Below are 21,924 nucleotides of genomic sequence, written 5' to 3'. Positions count from 1 at the left end.
CCTGATCTTAATAAATTACAGTGTAATTAAGGAACCCAAACAACCGACCATATTTTGGGCTCGAAGGAAAAGTGATATACAAAACAAGTCCTAACCATTTTTTGCAAGTTCAGTTTAATAGAAAGTTCAAGAGATCGCAAGCAAAAATTTCCAACACATATCACTTCAGTAGAACTTATATCAGAGAGGACTGTCTATATTTGGTTTACTAGGCCTTTCACAGAATTGTTTGCACATATGAGAGAGAGAGAGAGAGAGAGAGAGAGAGAGACTATACATGCATTAGCTGTGGGGAATATAAGATTTTCACTTTGGGAACAAAAATTATCAACCCAAAGTGACACACTACAGTATCCTAGGATGCTTGGGCAAACCATGATCACTCCCAACCGTCGAGAGTGCCTACTTCATAGTTGTGTAATCAGTTTAACAATCTTCTCTATACGTAAACTTTCGCCTTTAATCGATTGACTCTCACATGTTTTGGTATATGAATATCTGCAGCAGCGTCATTAGTAAAATGAAGGCGACCAACGCCGTTACATCACAGGAAGGGCTTTCGGAGGAAATGTAATGGGAACCTACTAAATGTACAGTTCCACTGTGTTCATCTTGCAGCTTAATGCTTGAAGAGCCTGAAAGAAACAACAATAGATCAAGAAACAGGAATAGTTGCTCATTAACCTTAAGTTCTCTAGAATCATTGATGATAGTAATGTCCAAGGTTTTTTGTTCCCATATAACCACACACGAACAAGGAAGGAGACCTTTGGGTTAAAAGGATAGCATGTAAAAGCAAATGCTTCTTGTTCAGTGGTCCAATTTAGACCTTAACATCCAAATCTGACCTACAATTTGAGAGTACTAGAATATTCCTACCCTTATACGAGTTCGATGGAAACATAGTGGAACAAAGAAACGATCCATAAACAACAGTGGAAAACTGACATGGTACTTACAGTTATACTCTGTCCATCCAATGACCTGGTTTTCCAGATCATACACAACAAGCTTATTTGAAAGCACTAAATCTGCAAAGTAGCACATGAAGCTTAGCATAGATTCTTTACGTAATATGGGAAAAGAACTGCTATAACAGCATTTGACAGTGAAAATATGGAATGGCATTGTCCACGGCAGCACAGTGATGGACCGAACAAGATATCAGGCTTCTTGACCTTGAGTACAAAAAATTCCGTGTTTAATGTATCTAAACTTAACTTACAACAAAATTCTTAATTGTCATAAAAGAAGCAATGGTGTGCATACGATGTCAGTCCCTAGGAATACTGCTGAAGATGATCCATAGCTTATTTTCTTCCTAAAACTCTGGTCGCATGTCTCAACCGAACCACATTTACAGGATTAAAGACCTAGAAGTCTCAAGTAAAGGATAAGAAAGGTGCAACAATTTAAGTCAATTAACCATTGAAATACCCAAGTGGAAGCAGCAAGTAGTTTCAGAAAGTGAGAAGGCTGAATCACAAATTCACAGAGGGCAAAGTAGCATTACACCCAAATTATAGGTCAGAAAAAACAATTGGGAAAAGCAAGTCAAAGGCCAAATGGTGAAATATAAACTGCTGCAGAAAAATGGTGAAACTAGGATACCAAAAAGATCTGAATTGTCGATGTACAGCGAAGCATGCTGTTGGCCACAACACACACTCTGATATGATAGGGAGCTTCCTTAACAAATAGAGAGATCGATGGTTAATTTTGATAAGAATTGTATAACAAGGTCAGCTTGCAAACCATGGAGGATTTGCGAGGACCACGCCTCTAAACTGAAGCAGAATTGCCCATAAAAGAAAGTTTCATCAGGCAGTGCCTGTTCAAGGCTTTCTCATCCTCACTGATGGCATGCTATTGCCACTTCTACTATTATTTCCTCCCAACAGAAGTTTATGTGCTCTTAGAACATTGAAACCAAGGCCTTGCCAGAACCAAAATTAAGATTGCAGAGTTAGGCATTGGTTTATAGGTATTGAAATCTCAAACCTGCATTATGGGCATCAACAGTGTATACCAAGAAATCGCGGAACCAACAAGGCATCAACAGAGGGAGAGAGAGCGAGCTTGTCAGTAACAGCTATAGCGATCATTAATGCTGACATCTCTGGGACAATCAATACCCCAGATGTGAGAGTTATCTAGTGGAGATCACGTGGAGGCAGAAATCAAGTGTCCTTTGGCTTAAGGAACTGCTTGTTAGTACAATAGGGATAACTAACGCAGACATCTCTGGGACAATACCTCAGACACAGGGCTTACACTGTAGAGATCAGCTGGGTGCAGAAATCGAGTGTCCAAGGAAGGGGATCTAATCTTACACAGAGAATTCTCTTTTATCAGCCAAGAAAATGCTTTGATGATTAATGTTTGCCAACTATCAAATTTCAAGGAGAAAAGATGATACGTCAATGAGGGTTTTGTAAGAAGACGTGTAAAATTACACATTGATTTACCTCCGAGAAGTGTCATGTTCCTTCTGTCACTAGACTGCATCCCACTATTTTGCCAGCCAATGCACCATAAACCTTCCTGTGAATCCAGTATTAGTTAAATGAACCTTTAAAATGAATGAACTCAATATAGATACACAAAATGGGAAAGGTGAATAGATAATAGATATCGTACCCATCTTTCCACTAGCCCAATTAACAAATATCATGGAAATGGAAAAGTACACTATTTGGTCCTATACATCGGTTGAGAACTCATTCAGCCCCTACCCGATAGAGTCCATTAGTATAATCCCTTTTGTTAGTGTCCTGCTTGCATATTGAATGGCAGTGAAAGTTGAACAAATTTAGGTGCAAGCCACGATGATAAATTATATACCTGTCATTTACTATAAATTATCATGAAATTGATCCATCTTATTCACCCATTAACCCCCTAATTTTTTTACTTTCCCTAATTCCCTTCAAGGCAAATATTCAGTTTTTCATTATTAGTTTGTCTCAAAGCGGGGTGTACGCTTGGATGTGCCGTCAGCAGCATTATTTACCAACTATGCACAAAAACATTCGGAGTGTCGAAGTGACTAAATAGTTAGAAAGTAGATACATCCCTGTCCTATTAATCTCCATGAAGATCAGAGCTCCTCAATGGATCCCTTTTAAGACCAGCTCTAAAGTGCTAAAAATTGGTCCTGCTCCTACATAACCAAGGAATCTCTTCCTTCCTCCAAACGAACAAATTGTTACCATGAGCTCCACCAGCTCTAGTTGCCACAAGAGATGGGCTCTTGCCATAACGACACAGGAGGAGACAGGGTCAACAGCTCAATGCTCCCCGACATTTCAGAGATCCTTTTGCATTTACTTCCGGACTACTTTATAACTACCAGTAAGTGACATATACAGAAAAGTAGGACTAACAATATAGAATGACACGAGTCCCAGATCCCTGGCAGCTTTGGCCTTGTTTTATTTTGGAAAACTTCACAAAATTTCTATTTTCATAATATAAGCAACAAACTGAAAGTGATTAACCAAATTCGTTATTAGAATATCAACTATCAAGGACCTCCATGACATCAATGTTAAAAGTCATTTATCTTACTCCAAGAAGAATCATGACCCATAGTCCCTGTACTTCCCTATAGTAAATAAGGTTATAGACCCTTTATAGTACAACAAACAGTTGAACATATCAACATTCAAACTAAGGCAAGGCATCATTAAACAGGTAAATGCTGAGATACAATAAGCATGCAGAGATTGTAGGTCATCATACTCACATAAGGAAATAGATATTCATGAGGATGAACATTCAGAGAGAGCGAATTTTCAAAATGAAAAGTGACATTAGGAAATCCTTCATCAACGCTGCAACAGGAGAAACATACATGAATGAGATCATATAGTGATCGCGCAATAAAAGGTAAAAGCTGCATGATGATGCCACCACGTAAAGGCATCTATGTTGGGCAGTTAAATGAATGTCCAGATCATGAGAATACTACTGACATAAGATTACATCCCCTGGAAACTCTTTCCCAATAAAAAAAGAGCTTTGACACCATAATCTTTTCTCTTCTTTCATGCCTGTGAATCTATGTTGGGCAGTTAAATGAACAGCGAAAGCACTATGCAGGTTCCTGACCCATAAAATCCCTTTACAGTGCAAAAACATTTATAAACTCAGATGCAACATATATAACCACAAAATGCCTTTTCTGAACGATGGATCAATACAATGTGACTATTGGTACACTATACCTCTCTGAATATTGGAAGCAAGTGTATTCATCACGAACCGTGTGGACCTTCAAATCAGGCTGCTGAGCAATAATCTGAAAACCAAAAAGGCACAAATACATCAAAGTGAGCAATATGGGAGATTACTGAACATCGACATCCCGGTATACCACCGACCTTGCTTACTAAAGGCTCATAGATAATTTCTGGAAGGTAGGCCAAGGTTGTACCACTGTCAAGTATGGTGCCCTTCCGGTCTCCTATCTCAAACACATCTGTTGTAAGATTTAGGAACTCAAGACCGACCTGAACTGCAGTCATGTTGACACTGTAATGTGGCCTGTAAATATTACAGAACAGATTACATTACATGAACTGGACTTAGCATGTGTTAAAATTACTGGACTAAAGTTGGCATCCAGAAACACCATAAGCAATATCAATGGCATAACAGGGTATTTATAGCAAGACAAACTTCTTCCAAGGAAACTGAGTAAACCTGTACGAACTCCATTCTTATCTGATATCAGGGTGGGCTTGAGCACAGCAGATCAATTCTATCGTTACAAGATTGAACTGGCAGATGGCACACAAACAGTGAGCCTCATGACTCCACTTGGGTAAGAAACTATGGTCCACAAAAGTCGGGGCAAATTCTTGCCCAGGGCCAGGACACTAGAATTATGCTAATGCAACTGTTCTAGACTTTTAACAATTGCTTTCACATCATATATGTGCCAAGTGATCGTAGTACCAAAATGAGAAGTCCTTCTAGAGTTACCTTTTCAATTAAATTAAATCGGCAAGACTGAAAATTTGGACAAGGACAAAAATTTCCACAAATATCAGGGGTTTTTTGGCCGGTGATACTAAGAGTAATACAGAGACGTTAAACAATTTAATACAAAGGAACTAGTATAAAGGAGGAAACCACTCAAACAGAAAAGTATGACCCAAACGAAGACATTTTAAAGGATATGCAACTTGGAAATGCATTAAAACACCCAAAATGAAAAAGGAGAAGAAAACATACTGGTCGGGAACCATAGGTGTTGTATTCACTTTTGGTTGAACAACGTGCCCAATAGCAAAGATACCACCACCATTCGTACCATCTAAACAGTGAGCAAACGTCTTTTTGACATCTCCAGATGAAGCTAGCTGTGAAATCATTGATGAATTTGTTTTTCCAAAACCAAGGATTCCATCAAGTGCCTCTTCATTATCTGAACCTAAATCTCCAGATTGTCTCTCACCACACCTATATGTCACAAGCAGCAAAACCATTTTAAAGACTGAAATGGACATGTATTAGACCATTCAACAAATTTCTCACTGTAATTTATATGTAATATCCCTCCACACACCACCCACCAAAACACTCGGTCAATTGCTACTTTTTCCCCTGATAGCCCTGACTTATGATATTTTTCCTGATATATGCCACTATACGTACAATGGTACTAAGACAGGTAGTTCAGAAAGCAAAAGTATACATCCGCCTCACTTGCTTCAATTACAAGTCAACAGTCAATTAGTTACAGAAGCACAAAAACAGAAGACACATTCTTCTTTTAATGTTAAGGAAAAATTCATTAAAAGGTACTGAAGGGTTACAGCCCTGTACAAAAGAGGCATGCTTCAGAATAACTGATTTTTAAGAACTAGAGTATGCTTTCAGCTAAAAACAGACAGAATCTAAGGCGTCAGCTGAAGAAAGCCAAACCCCTATTCCTAAAGATTTATTGAACTTTCACGTAGAATGATTTCCACAACCATCAAAGACAAGGGGACCTGTCCTGAAATATATTTTCCATACTTCATAGAAAAGACAATGCACGTGAATAATTTGCTACCTCGATCTGCCACCAATATGGTATCTCCCAAGACTAGGAAAATGCAGTCAGTCATTGAATACGCATCAAAGTAAACCATTAATTATTATGTAGCGAGGACCCCTCACCTAGTAACAAGTTCAGGAAATCATGGCATATGATGCTCCTATCCAGCTGAAGGACCAATAACCGTAATAGCTTATTACTTACACAATGATCAAATTACGGGGAAGATGAAACTGACCCGAATATAACGCTTCCATTTGCAGTTGTTGTCCGGAGATCTCCAGATACCTGAGCATATTGTACCACATCCTTCACAAAGTATCCAGCGGTGGAGCTCCCATCGCCATATATCTCAATATATGGACAAGACATATTAGCAGTGCAACCTGACAAGGGACCTCCACTAATCTCTACGCAAAACGGGTTATCACAGGAGACCAGTTTACCAGTGTCCGAGTCCTCTATATCATACAGCGTGAGGTCTATCTAATAGAATAAAGACAATGAATAAGATCAAAGAATCGTTGAGTCAAGAAAGACTAGAACAAAGGAACAACTACGAGCTGAAAGCATTTACGTACACCAAGGGAGCTTCTTCTGGGGCACTCTCTGCACTGAATACAATTAACCCACATGAGATCACTCCCCGTATCAATTTGTACATAGTAGTCCTTTGCAGGGGTTCCAATCCCGATTTTTGCATAATAAAGCCTAATAGAATCCAGACCACGAAATCAGTTTCCCCGCCAAATGAAATGGAAATGACCCGAATATATAACTAAGCCCCCTCTGATCATCCACACACTACCTGCCCTTGTGCAAAAACACACACCAAATCATGTTTTATCGGCTAAATAATAGGGAGTCGCAGAAGTCAACAAGAACGACCCCCGGCAGAATGAACGACGACGACAGAAGTCGACCCCAGGACAAAATCAACAACCCATTCGACGAGAAACCAAGCCAAAGAGGAACCGAATTCGTACCCGATGGCATCAGGGCGGCCGGTGCCGCCCAAGGGCAGATCAACGCCAGCGAGGATTCGGAGCTGGCGCTGGGTGTCGTGGGCCTTGAGGACGCTGAGGGACTTCTCCTGCCCGGAATACCGGTACTTGAGGCTGAAGACGCCGTAGTTTGCGGCGGCGCGAACGCCGGTGCCGGAGCTCGCCGCGACGACCCACGTCAGGAAGAAGAGGGCAGGTAACATGGAGGGGTTTATCGCCCGAGTTTCGATTCGATTTGAATACGCCGACCCACCCCACCTTCCTGTTCCTCCTCCTCGGCTCTGAATTGTGCGCGCAGAGAGAGAGACAGAGACAGAGACAGAGACAGAAAGAATAGGAGGGAGACTCTGTTTTTCGTGCTGGACTATGGTTTTTTCTCGTGCTTGCAAGAGAGAGAGAGAGAAATGTGGGGAAGATTCAACGATGGGTAGGACCATAATCTCAACTTCCCACCCGTAAAGATGACATTTTTAAAAAGTCCAGTCAGCTGGCCTTTGAATCCACTCCTTTTTTTGGGCCAACAAATTGATTTGTGATTGGATCCAAATTTCTTTTTTATTTATTTGTGTTTCGGATTTGGATGGTCGATCGGGGCTTGATGAATCCGTGTCGATTATCATATTCGCTATCTCAAAGTTACAAAATCTGAAATCACCGAAATTAAGATACAATTGACCTAAATTTTATTATCTCGATCGAACTGTGTATATAGATAAGTGGGTTATAAAACACATGGACAAATGATCTGGATTTGTCGCGACCCTCACTAAGCAAATCCCAAGAGAGCTGACGGATTATTAGGTGAGCGTATATAATCCACTTACGAGGTAACGCTTACGCTATTGATCCTAATTTGATTTCTTTCATTAATACATTATTGTTTCTGAATCATCGCTAACTTATCTACAAGGCTGCTTAGGAACCAGGTAAAGCACGGAAGATCTCTTTACCTCTGCGAACAAGAGAATCTTGTAACAAGAAATTCAGTTCTTTTGGGTCAAATACAAGAACTTAATTAAGTTTAAATTAAACTAAAGCTCATGGATTGGTACCGTTCTTCTCTTTTCATGAAAGGCCCAACATGTAAATTTGGTCGATTTGAATTTCTCAACATGGATAGACATGAACATAAACAATGAATGTAATGCAGTGAATGGAATTAATAATAGTAAGGCAGAACCTCCATTCGCGACAATGTCCAAAGAGGAAACTAAATATTCCACATTTCCTAAAATGAGCTAGGGCAACCATGCAAACAAAATTTAATGTGCATGGAAAAGGAAAATTATGAAAAAAAAAATACAAACATATTATATTTATGCTAATTCAATCGAATAGCTTTTAATTTGGTCAATTCAGTCATAAATTTTTTGATATTTTATCAATTTAGTCTTAAACCTTTTAATTATGCCAATTTATTCATGAACCTTTGACGATTTACCAATTTTAGTCGGAAAACACTGATGTGACAATCTAATCATCGCCAATCGTCTTGCATGATACAACAGGTATTAATATGGATAATTTTTCTAAAATTTAGTTCTTTTGATTTTTATTTCTCAATTTTATATTATTATTTTCTCTATGCTTTTTTCACCATGATGCCCGCATCGGGCCAAGGTTGGAAAAGAAGAGGAAAAAAAATTAAAAAATTAAGAAAAATTATCCATGCCAACATCGGCCATATCGACCATGTCACATACGATAGAAAACACTAATTAGACTACCATGTCGGCTATTTTCGACCGATCAAAATGACTAAATTGACAAATTGTCAAGAGATTTAGAATTAAATTGACACAATTGAAAGGTTTGTGACTAAAATTGACAAATTATTGGCCAAAATTTCAACAAATTAAAAGTTTTAGAACTAAATTGGAACAAGCATTTTTTTGGTTATTTTCCCATGGACATGAATTCTAAAATACTCCACTAATTCTAAAAATCGCAAATAAATGTCACTGGCCTTAGATGGAATGCTATGCTTGCCAATGGAAAATCACTTTCCTTAAATGCAAATGTTAGAAGAAAACATGGAGTATACTTAGCATGCAAATTTCTAAAAGTTAATTTATGATACTTAAAATAATATCTAGCCAGAATGACATGTAAAGATTAGGTAACTAAGCATAAATATTATCTGACATGGACATATACATATGTTTTTTAAAATTGAAGGAAACTATCCTAAAATTCCCAGGATGCAATTTCCTAAAGTTACATGCTTCCTATTTTTTTTTTTTTTTTTTGGTAAGGAACATGCTTCCTATTTTATATGATGCATGATTAACTATCGCAAAAAAGATTCACCTAAAAGTGAATAAAGTATAATTTATGGACCCTAATTTTATATGATTTCCAGAATGAATGCACGCAAATGGGTAATTATGCAGTGCATGATTTCTAACTGTAAGCAACGTGATGCAGATATAGAATGTAATAGCATGCTATTTCTTAAAATTAGATTTTTTTTTTGACTTTTTGGTTCTTATATTAAAGACATGCATGAAATGATTAAAGTTGTACAGTAAGTATTGTGCGAATTAAAAAAGAAATGCCGGGGAATAAAAACAAAACCAGCATCGAGGATGTCCAAATAACGAATCAAGCTTCAAATCGAAGCTCAACATTTTCCAACTTTGTCGAAGTGAACAAATCTTAAGACATCTAGTCATAAACTTTTATTATGTCAATTCAATCTTAAACCATTTGCCAATTCAATCCTTTTGATCAACTTTGGTAGAAAATCGCTAACCTTGCCATCGGCTGGCATCGACATAGCTAATTTTTAATAACAATTTAGTATTTTTCAAATTTTATAAATAAATAAAATCTAAAAATAAACAATTGAATTTCAAAAATTTAAAATATTATTAAAAATTGGTCAATGTCAGCGTCGGCCGGTATCTATGTCAGCGATTTTCAATTAAAATTAGCAAGAAGGACTAAATTGGCAAAAACGAAAAAGTTTAAGAGGCACAATCACAATAAGTTCAGGACTTTTTTTGGTAATTTTTCGCAGTGGACACCTTGATGAACCCTCTAGTCGACTTCCTAACAAATGCACCGCCAAAGACAGCCCCAAGGCCTTGATCCGGACCAACCGTGAGCTGAACGCTTCGTCGATGGATTAGTTTGAACCTCTCGAAGTCCCTGCAACCAATATGGATTAGTTTGAACAGAAGTACATTTAAGGGTTAAATGCATGAATACGCTGCTGGTCAGTAGATAAATCCTCGTTGCTACCGAAAATCAAGGGAAAAATTCGGTTTCTTAATTGCATTCCAGATCGATTCTCAACACACATCTTGTGCCTTTCATTTTCATGACACACAAGTACAATCTGGTTTCGAAACTACTGTAGGCTACGAACCTACAACTAGGAAGAAAAGTTCAAAATTTGATGAAACCCTCTTCAGATGCACAAAAAGAAAAGCTTACATCTGGACAAGTGAACAGAGTCACTGATTATTGAAATTGCTTAAGACAAAAATGAGGAGTTCATTCACATATTTCTCAGCAAACATGCTGGGTGGAAGGTGAAACTCTTCAAAAGTTGCATGAACATTGCAGATGTACAAAGCCAATGACGGTCCCTGTGTGGGCAAATTTTCTGATGAATAGGTTTTCTGAATGGAAACTGCAGAAGTAGAAACCGATCCGAAAAGATGTGTCCGTGTAAAGAATATAGTATGCGGAAGAATCTGACTGCCTTCAGCTGCACCATGCCGTCACTGTCATTTCTCGTTAAAATGTGTCCTCGGCAATTTAAATCCAATGATGGTGGTCGACAGGCACGAGTATGAAAGTCTTGAGTCACAAAGAGCTGACACCATATGCACAGCCTAACAAGAATAACATTCAGAAATGAGTAAGTGCTAGACAAAAAGGTTATCCACATAAATGTTTGTGCAGTGAAAGACAGTGAATGTCAAATGCATTTATACCCCAACATTACATTTATACCCCAACTTGCTAATACTTTAACACTCCCCCTCAAGTTGGAGCGTACATATCAAAAAGACCTAACTTATAACAAATATATCAAACTCTTCCATGTCGAAGAGGTTTTGTGAAAATATCTGCTAGTTGCTCTTTAGAACGTGTGTGCACCGATCGTATGTCTCCACAGTTCGCCTTTTCTCGAACAAAATGACAATCCACCTCTATTTGCTTTGTTCGCTCGTGAAACATTGGATTGTTAGCAATATGAATAGCTGATAGATTATCACAACAGAGAGTAGATGATCCGATCATAGGCAGTCCAATCTCGGCTAAAAACATACGAACCCATTGGAGTTCACCCGTAACATTAGCCATAGCACGATACTCGGCCTCTACACTTGATCGGGAAATAACAGACCGCTTCTTATTTTTCCATGAAACAAGATTACCACCAAGAAAGACGCAGTATCCCGAAGTAGACCGGCAATCCATAGGGCAACCAGCCCAATCTGCATCGAAATATCCTATCGCCTCCAAGGATTCGGGATTAGAATAACCAGATATATGAAGATGACCCCGATTAAGAAACACAAGTCCTTGACCTGGAACTCCCTTTAAATATTGAACAATTTGTAGAGCAGCTTGCCAATGAGTAGTACGATGAGAGCTCATAAATTGACTTACCACACTAACAAATAATGAAATATCCGAACGAGTAATGGTAAGATAGTTTAACTTGCCTACTAACCGGCAATACTTCTTTGGATCATGAAGAAGTTTTCCGTGTTCACTATCAAGTTTTACTCCGGGGTCCATAGGTGTGTCACCAGGTTTAGCATCATGTAAACCGACCTCCTTAAGAATATCAAGAGTATATTTTCGCTGGGAGAGAGCAATACCGCCATTAGCATATGCAATTTCGATGCCAAGAAAATATCGAAGACGATCTAGGTTTTTAGTGCTAAACTCCTTTTGTAGAAATTGCTTAAGTCGTTGTATACCTACAATATCACTTTACGTGACAATGATATCATCAATATAAACAACAAGAATAACACATCCTTTTAAAGATGACATACTAAATACTGAGTGATCCACATTGCACCGATGCATGCCAAAAGTGACAACCGTACCGCTGAAGTGACCAAATCATGCACGAGGAGATTGCCTAAGTCCATAAAGAGCTTTTTGTAACCTGCACACCTTCTCCCCCGAACAACAAACCCGAGTGGTTGCTCCATATATACTTCCTCATGAAGATCACCATGAAGGAATGCATTTTTGACATCAAGCTAATAAAGAGTCCGTGTGATCGAGCAAGCTAATGAAATAACGATATGAATAGAAGGAATTTTAGCTACTGGAGAAAATGTCTCATCATAATCAATACCATAAGTCTAAGTATAGCCCTTTGCCACAAGACGTGCTTTTAAACGCTCAACCGAACTATCCGGATTATGTTTGACAACAAAGACCCAGCAATAGCCCACCAACTATTTATTAGCCGGCAACGGAACTAGCTCCCAAGTGTTATTACGATATAATACAGCCATCTCCTCTTCCATAGCATGAGCCCAACCAGGATGGGTCAAAGCTTCATGTACACTATTTGGTACAGACATAGATGCAAGGGATGACACAAAGGCGGACATCCGGGGACTCAAGTTATGATAAGACACAAAGTTAGAAAGAGGATACCAAGATCGAGTACAATGAGCAATAGGAGAACCGGCGGGAGATTGTGGAGGAGGATTAGAAGCCGGGATCGGAGGTGGTGATGGTGGGGCGCTTGCTGATGGAGAGTTACAACCCCAAATAGAGTGAGGACCGCGTGTATAAACCTAAAGAGGAGTCGGTGATGGTGAACCCGGATCCGATGGAGCAGCATCTGGAGTAACAAACGGTGGCTCCAACCGAGACATAGGTGTAGAAGGTGGCGTAAGATCCATGGTTAATGGTGCCCGAGGACGAGTATCGCCAAAAAATGTTTGATCCTCAAAGAAAGTCACATCGGTAGAAACATATTCCCGACGACGAATAGGATTATAACGGACATATCCCTTTTGAGTACGGGAGTAGCCCACGAATATACGATTTTCTGCGCAAGGAGATAATTTGTCCAATCCAAGAGACAAAGAATGAACAAAACAGACACATCCAAAGAAATGAGGGCGAATAGACCATAAAGGACGATCGGGATGAAGAAGAGCACAAGGAATAGCTCCTTTCAACACGAAGGACGGAAGACGATTAATAAGATGACATGCTATAAGTAGTGCATAGCTCCGAAATGATTTAGGCATATGAGTGTAAAGGAGTAGACAACGAACAACATCCAACAAATGACGGTTCTTACGTTCAGCAACTCCATTTTGTTGCGGAGTGTGAGCGTAAGAACTTTGATGTAAAATACCATGAGATTTCAGAAATGGAATGAAGGTAGAAGAGGAAAAGCGCTCACGAGCATTGTCAGTACGCAAACACTTAAAAGAACAATCACACCGAGCACGGATTTCATTATAAAACTGGCGAAAAGAATGAAAAACTTCAGTATGATCTTTTATTAAATATAACCAAGTTGTACGAGTACAATCATCAATAAAAGTGACAAAATAGCGAAAACCAAATGAAGACTCGACTAGGACCCCATACATCGGAGTGAATTCACTCGAATTGATGTGAAGCACGACCCGAAACACGAGAGAAAGACTCACGATGGTGTTTACCCAACCGACACATTTCACAATTAAACCGAAGACCCGAACTAGACACGAAATGAAAACGTCGAAGTACATATGTTGATGGATGACCAAGGCGACAATGTAATCGATAAGTGTCATCCACAACTTTATTCTGAATTGTTGTAGCAGAAGCAATAATCTCAAGGTCTAGGATGTACAATCCACCAGCTTCACGCCCACCACCTATTCAACGTCCGGTCTTCCAATCTCGAAGGACACATGAAGACGAAGAAAAGATAATATCGCAATCAAGATCACGAGTAATAGAACTAACTGATAATAGATTGTAAGGAAAGTGTGGAATATGATAAACAAAGGGTAGGGAGACAGAGGAACTAAATGATACACAACCTGTACCAATTACTTTAGAATGAGAACCATTTGCTAAGGTGACTGATGTAGAAGGAACAGATAAAGTGGATGTGAAAAGACGAGAATCGCCAATCATATGATGAGTGGCACCCGAATCAATAACCCAAGAACGAGGAGGAGCATGCTTGGACAAGAGACAGGTAAGATCATCACGTTGTCTTGAAGTAGCAATAGGACCAGAGACACCACCACTCTCACTCTGTCGTGCTCCGATCGGTTCATCATATTTTGCACGAGTCAAGTGTACCGTACCCTCTCTAGAGGAGGATCCAGGGGAAGGAGCCCAAGGCTCGGTATCAATAGAAGCATGTAGACCCCTCAGCTCGGGATGGAGATCATAACAATAATCAATAGTATGCCCAGAAAGGCGGCAATGAGTACAAAAGCGGTTCGCTCGACCACTACCACGAGCTCCTTTAGAAGTATTAGTACCACCACCGTGAACGGCACCTCGACCTTGAAAACCACGACCACGATAAGAACTATCGAAATTCCAATGTCCACGACTACTAATACGGCCACGAGTCCCTTGACCTCCACGAACCACCATAGCACTACCGTCCGAAAATTGATGAAGTCTTGGAACCGGAAGTGTGACGAGCGGCTCGAGAATACACTTCTTCAATGGAAGGAAGAGAGCTCTGAGAGGTAATCTGTTGACGAAGAGCACTATGATCCGGACCGAGGCTACGAAGAAAGAGCACGGTTATCATGTCCGCTTCTCATTGCTGCATTTGAGTAACCGTGGTACCAAGTGGAAAATAAGACTTGAGGCGCCGATACAAAGATACAAAATGAGCATAATGTTACGCCAAACCAAGATCACCAATTTTGGCTTCAAATAAAGCCTCTCACATATCACAAACCCGACTCATGTTATTCTGTCCGTAATACAATACAACACACTTATCCATACCTCATGGGCTGTAGTGCAATCCATGAAAAGATGACGAACGGATTCAGCCATACTTCCCCATAAAGTGTACACAAAGTAGCATCTATGTACTTCCATTCTTCTAGACTAGCTAAATCTGCAGGTGTTTCTTTTTCAAGCCATCTAGACTGGCGATTAGAATAAATAAAAGTTGAAAGAGCCATCGACCAAAAAGGGTAGTTAGAACCGTCCAACTTAACCAAGGTATTGTGTAGATTTGTCATACTATAATATGGACCAAAAGATACCGAACTCGAAGAAGCACTAGAGGGGCCCAACCCCGAAACAATGGATGGAGAACTAGATGAACTAGTAGACATCCTCACAAACCACTAATCACTGGAAACTTGACCCGCGTATGTAATAAATAACATACACCCCACTTACTATAGAACTTCAAGTATCCACAAATCTCAATAACCCCACATGTCAATCCAACTTCAGAACACAAAATTCAGAGAACTAACACTTCAAAAAATATCACATTCAGCCAAAAAACAGCACCACCAAATTCAATGCTCCTTTCAAACGCCACAACCAAGACCGGATTCACCACTACCAGCATCAAATTTCAACCTTAGATCAACGAAATCAGCACGTAATCAATAATAAACCACCTATCAACGAAAACGGACATTCACAGTGGCCACACCTTCATCGATAACCCACTCACAAAAAGACAATTAGCACAATTAACCCATTCACTAGAGCATTTGACTTACAACAACGATGTCACAAGAGAAATTGACCTCAAATTAGATCATTGGACCGTAAGATGTCTACCCCGGGGTTGTCCGGTGAGCGACTTAGCCTTGGAGTCGCCCGGTCTAGGTGCCTTAGGCCCTAGGGTCGCCCGGTCCGGGCGACTCAGGCCCTACGGTTGCCTAGCCGGGTCACTTGGTCCGGGTGACTCGGGCCTTGGAGTCGCATGGCCAAATCGCTCGGCATGGGCGACTCGGCCGTGGAGTCGCCCGGTCCGGGTGACACCTCTCCTCTGTCGCCTAGTCCGGGCGACTCAAACCCGGGGTCGCCCGGATTGGCGACTTCTTCCGACGTGGAGGAGGAGCTTTGTGGTGTTTGCTGGTCGCTAGTGTCAAATCTAGGGTTTAGCTTTTTAAATTGAGCTCTGATACCACGTTAACGATAAAAGAGCGATTGATTTATTTATGAGAATAAGAGAAGTACTTATAGACTTAAGATTAAGCCTAGTACAATTACACTTATACCCCAACATTACATTTATACCCCAACTTGCTAATACTCTTAACACCAACATCGTGTTTACGACATTTAGATTTCTCCAAACCACGACTTCTGATCCGGCTCCAAAACTATTCTAGTTTGACCTTGTTGTACTTTGTTCCATTATTTCACCTAACCATCTCTGTCGAAGTCCAAAGGCACAAACCTAAATTATGAATTCTTTGCTCTTAAGCTATAGTTAGTTGTCAAAAAACACAACCGATCGGAATGTGCCGACACAAATAATACACCTTGTTAAAGAGTAAAAAAGGGTAGAATGATCTTTGTGGGTTTTGGGAGTTTACCCTAGCATGTATAAGTATGTCGCTCTTTTTATTAAATAAGATTAATGAGTACTGTTTACATGGTATCATAGCCAAATTAAATTATAAACCCTAGAACTAATCTCCACCACCTTCGACCACCAAATCACCACCAAAACTAGTGTCGCTCAAGCATCTTCAAGCCGGGGGAACTCGGATTTGAGTCGCCCAGGCTAGGCGACCCAAGACCCGACCCCGGATCCGAGTTGCCCAGGCAAGGTGACCCAAAACCCTACGTCGCCCAACCCGGGCGACTCCCTTTCGGTGGTCGCGTGACGTCACCAAGGCCCGGCGACGTCCTTCCGGTGGTCGCGTGACTCAACCCAGGTGCGGCGACTTGTTTCTGGCGGCTTCTAACATTGCTGGTTGAGGTGCGATTACTTTTTTGGTGGTCGCACAACTCGTACTCATCTAATCTGCTGATTGAGGTGAAAACAAAGGCACGACAATTGATGTAAGTGCTTTGTAAACGCCGTGCACGTCTTTAAATGCTTTTGTACGGATGATTGTGAAATGGATGGGTAGTCCGGAGTTTGACGTGGTTACTGATATGCGTGAGGAGGGCATAGTACTATTGTGAATGTTGATTGGTTGATTGTGTGATGATGTGTGGGTTGATTGAGAAAGGTAGAGTATTGTTGTGTGTGGTAGGCGATGTGCTGATTTGATCGAATTTACAAAGGTCGTTACGTGGCATGTGGTTTGATTCAACTAGAGTTGGTTTATTTGGTGATCAGTGGTATAGTGATATTTTGTGAAGCTTTGTTTCTAGTTTAGTGGAAGTATCTGAGTATGGTAGATAACAACAAAGGAGTATTGATCGAAGTCGTATCTACATCCTCTAGTCGTTTGACGGAGGAGAAATTAGCCAGGGTCACCAACTTCCAGCAATGGAAGAGAATTGTGGTGGTAGTATTGACTAGAAGAGAGCAAAATCACTATCCGATAGGTGAATGAACTATCGCTAATACTAAATGGGATACAATAGATGCCAGAATTCTTGGACAAATATGGAATTCTATGAAATCTCATGTAGCAACCTTGGATACACATGTTATTGCGATTAAGGACTTGTGGGATTATTGAAATGTTCTTTACTCTGGAGAAAATAATCTATCAAGGATATATGAAGTTTCTCGGGATTTCTTTAGAGGCGATAGAAAGGGTTGGCATCTTTCTCAATTCTTTGTTGATTTCAAACAGATGTATGAAGAGCTTAATCATCTTTTGCCAATTACCTCTGATGTTAAGAAGATGCCGCAGCAATGAGAACAATTGGTAGTCATGGGTTTCTTGAGAGCATTAGGACCAGAATTTGATACGATTCGTTCACAAATTCTTGGGGGAAACACTACGGCTTCACTAATGGAGACCTTTTCCCGGATCTTAAGGGTTTTGCGTGAATCATCTAAAGATATATCCCCCACAGGTGATAGCTCTGCGTTGGCGGTCAAAGGGAACCGAGGTGGTGGTTGAGGCCGTAGTGGTGGTCGTAGTGGTCGTGGCTTTAGTAGTGGTGGTAGTGGCTGTGGATTCGGCAGAGGCCAACCACGGTCATACAATTGTACGTCCGGTGATACAAGAAATACTACTGGACTTGCACGGACATGTCATTATTGTGGTATGCCTGGACATATTCGGCGCTTTTGCTATAAACTTCATGGAAGGCCCTCTCATTCGACTACAACAAATGTAGCTAATGCGGTTGAGTCCGGTATTTCTTCTCGGTCCTATGAAGGTGAAACATTGATCAGAACGTTAGAAGAGGAACTTGCTAGGTACAATCGGTTCTAGATTTCTCAGCCGGTTTCCTCTTCCACAGCTACTTTTGCTCGGACAGGTAATGCAACGTGTCTCTCATCTACCTCTCGCTCCCGGGTCATTGATTCGGGTGCTACCGATCATATGACTGGATCTTTAAGTATTTCTTCCACCTTTCATGAGTCTGCGTCCAATGTTACATTAGGCGATGGCTCCGTATCCACAGAAAAAGGGCTAAGCACTGTTCCCTTGACATCCTCCATATCTTTATCTTCCGTCATGTACCTCCCGAATTTTCCATTTAACCTTATGTCCGTCGGTCATCTTACCAAAGAATATAACTGTTCAGTAACCTTCTATCCCGATTCTTGTGTTTTTCAAGATTTGAAGATGAAGACGACGATTGGTAGAGGACATATGTCGAGGGGGCTATATGTGTTTGACGAAGCTACCAGTGTTGCTTGTTCGCCAGTTTCTCCACATCAAATTCATTGTCGCTTGGGACATTCCTCTTTAGGAAGTTTGAAGAAGTTAGATTTCCGTTTTCATTCTTTATCTCAGACTGAGTGTGAGTCATGTTAGTTTGGGAAATTGCACCGTATTAGTTATAGTTCAAGAGTCAATAAATAGACCTCTCGGCCATTTTGCTTTAGTTCATTTTGATGTTTGGGGCCCATGCCCTACTACTTCAAAGTTGGGTTTTAAGTATTTCGTTACTTTGTAGATGACTATTCAAGAGCCACTTGGCTATATCTAATGAAAAGTCGTTACGAGTTACTCTATTTTTTGTGCATTTGTCAACGAAGTACATACTCAAATTTTTGCCTCTGTCCGTGTTCTTCGTAGTGATAATGCCAAAGAGTACTTTTCTAAGACTTTCTCTCAATTCATATCCCAACGGGGGATTCTTCATCACTCCTCTTGTTCGGATACACAACAACAAAATGGTGTTGCCAAAAGAAAGAACCGCCACTTGTTAGAAATTACTCATTCTTTGATGTTTGAAATGAAGGTAGATAAATCATTTTGGGCTAACGTTGTTATGACTACATGTTATCTCATCAATCGCATGCCATCCTATGTTCTTAAGGGTGCAATTCCCCCACTCTCTTCTCGTTTCCTTCGACCCCTTATTTCATTTGCCTCTTCGTATATTTGGTTGTGTCTATTATGTGCGCGATCATCGTCCAGGACTTTCTAAACTTGATCCTCGATCGCTTAAATGCATTTTTGTGGGGTATTCTCGTACACAAAAAGGTTATCTGTACTACTGTCCCTCTTTGCATAAGTATTTCACTACCGCAGATGTCTCCTTTTTTGAGTCTACTATTTATTCCGATAATCCAAGGGAGCCCCCCACGGTGGATGATGATTCCTTGATTATGTTATTATGGAATCAACACCCACTTCGGAACCTCCGGTTCCTCCTCTACCTATCCAATATGTTTACAATCGACGTCCTCGTCGGCATGTGGAGCCCCCTACAAATGTATCTCGGCCTATCTCGTCTTCTTCATCTTCCGATCCCGAGGTAAGTCGATCACATACTGATCTTGATATTCCTATTGCACATCACAAAGGAGTTTGTAGTTGCACGAAACACCCTATTGCACAGTTTGTCTCATATTCTGGTTTATCTACCTCTTGTCAGGCTAATCTAATGACCATTGATACACATCATATTCCTAAAATTGTTGCTGAAGCATTATCTAGTCCAGTCTGGAGGATAGCTATGGAAGAGAAACTATTGGCACTGGACCAAACCCGGACTTGGGATCTTGTTTCGTTACCCGAAGGGAAGACAACCATTGGATGTAAGTGGGTATTTACTGTCAAGGTTAACCCAGGTGGTTCTCTTGCTCGTCTTAAGGTCAGATTGGTTGCTAAAGGGTATGCATAGATTCATGGCGTCGATTATGGTGATACCTTTTCTCCGGTGACTAAGATAACCTCTGTTTGTCTTTTACTTTCTTTGGTTACTTCTGCTAGTTGGCCTTTGTTTCAGCTTGATGTTAAGAATGCATTTCTTCATAGCGATTTACAAAAAGAGGTGTATATCGAGCAACCACCTAGGTTTGTTACTCAGGGGGAGTCCGGCCATGTTTGTCGCTTAACAAAATCTTTATATGGTTTGAAACAGTCTCCTAGAGCCTGGTTCGGGAAGTTTATCGAGGCGGTACTCCAGTTTGGATTGTGTAAATGTACTCGAGATCATTCAACGTTTTACCGAGTTTCCGAAGCTGGTCGGATATTTCTTATAGTTTATGTAGATGATATTGTCATAACTAGAGATGATTCTACGGGTATTAAAGAGTTGAAACCGTATTTACAACATCAATTTCATACAAAGGATTTGGGATCACTTATATATTTCTTGGGTATCAAAGTGGCACGGGCGAAGAAAGGTATTCATATCTCACAACGGAAGTATGTTCTGGATTTGCTTATCGAGACAGGTATGCCAGGGGCTAAACCACTGGATATACCGATGGAAGTAGGCTTGAAATTGATGGCAGAGGATGGTGAACTGTTAGATGATCCAAAAAGGTATCGAAAGTTGATTGGAAAACTAAATTATCTAACTATCACTCGACTTGATATTTCCTTTCCGATGAGTGTTGTGAGTCAATTTATGTCTTCCCCACGTATCTCACATTGGGATGTATAATCAGAATTCTGAGATACTTGAAGAAAGCTCCAGGTCGTGGTCTCATATATGGAGATCATGGTCACGTAAGGGTGGAAGCCTTCTCGGATGCCGATTGGGCGGGATCCCCTATAGATAGGAGATCTACATCAAGTTATTGCACTTTTGTGGGAGAAAACCTAGTATCTTGGAAGAGTAAGAAGCAAAGTGTTGTAACTATATCAAGTATAGAATCAGAATACAAAACTATGGCTCAAGCTACTTGTGAGTTAATATGGATGCGCCAGCTATAAGTTGAACTCGGATTCAAAGATCCCGCACCAATGGGGTCAGATGCGATAATCAAGCAACCGTCCATATTGCTTCTAATCCAATGTTCCATGAGCGTACCAAGCATATTGAAGTTAATTACCATCTTGTCCGTGAGAAGCTTCAAGTTGGAGTTATCTCTACCGGTTACATTACGACCGATGAACAACTGGCTGATATTTTCACCAAATCACTATGGAGTAGTCGGGTTGAGTATATATGTAACTAGCTGGGCATGCTTAATATCCATGCTCCGGCTTGAGGGGGAGTGTTAAAGAGAAAAAAGGTAGAATGGTCTTTGTGGGTTTTGGGAGTTTACCCTAGCATGCATAAGTATGTCGCTCCTTTCATTGAATAAGATTAATGAGTACTGTTTACACACCTAGTGCAGGTTGTGCAGGCTTTGCAACGAAAAAAGCATATTTGAATTCGCATGGAGTATCCGAAAGTTGACCTCAACCTATATATCTAATGGTATTGTTGAGGTTGAAACGCATCATCAAGAAGAAACTATCCATATTAAGGGTGAGCATGAGCCAGGTTGTTTCAACAACTAAAGAGTGGGTGTTGTGACATTACTTGAATATAAAGTTATGG

At 40.4% G+C, this 21,924-nt stretch overlaps 1 protein-coding gene across 1 annotated transcript; it reads right to left on the bottom strand.

Annotated features, from left to right (window-relative positions):
- Positions 1-137: 137 nt before the first annotated feature.
- On the bottom strand, positions 138-7,451 carry LOC115745302 (aspartic proteinase 39). The gene is made up of 10 exons (XM_030680782.2): positions 7,036-7,451; positions 6,631-6,760; positions 6,288-6,535; positions 5,242-5,469; positions 4,386-4,548; positions 4,230-4,303; positions 3,749-3,836; positions 2,469-2,544; positions 960-1,031; positions 138-635 (listed from the first exon to the last, which is right to left on the bottom strand). The coding sequence occupies exons 1-10, from the start codon at positions 7,254-7,256 to the stop codon at positions 475-477; spliced, it is 1,461 nt and encodes a 486-aa protein (XP_030536642.1). The 5' UTR covers positions 7,257-7,451; the 3' UTR covers positions 138-474.
- Positions 7,452-21,924: the final 14,473 nt, after the last annotated feature.

This window comes from Rhodamnia argentea, chromosome 1, assembly GCF_020921035.1.
Source record: "Rhodamnia argentea isolate NSW1041297 chromosome 1, ASM2092103v1, whole genome shotgun sequence".
In the NCBI taxonomy this organism is placed as follows: Eukaryota; Viridiplantae; Streptophyta; class Magnoliopsida; order Myrtales; family Myrtaceae; genus Rhodamnia; species Rhodamnia argentea.
This window is presented reverse-complemented; position numbering and strand designations above follow the sequence as displayed.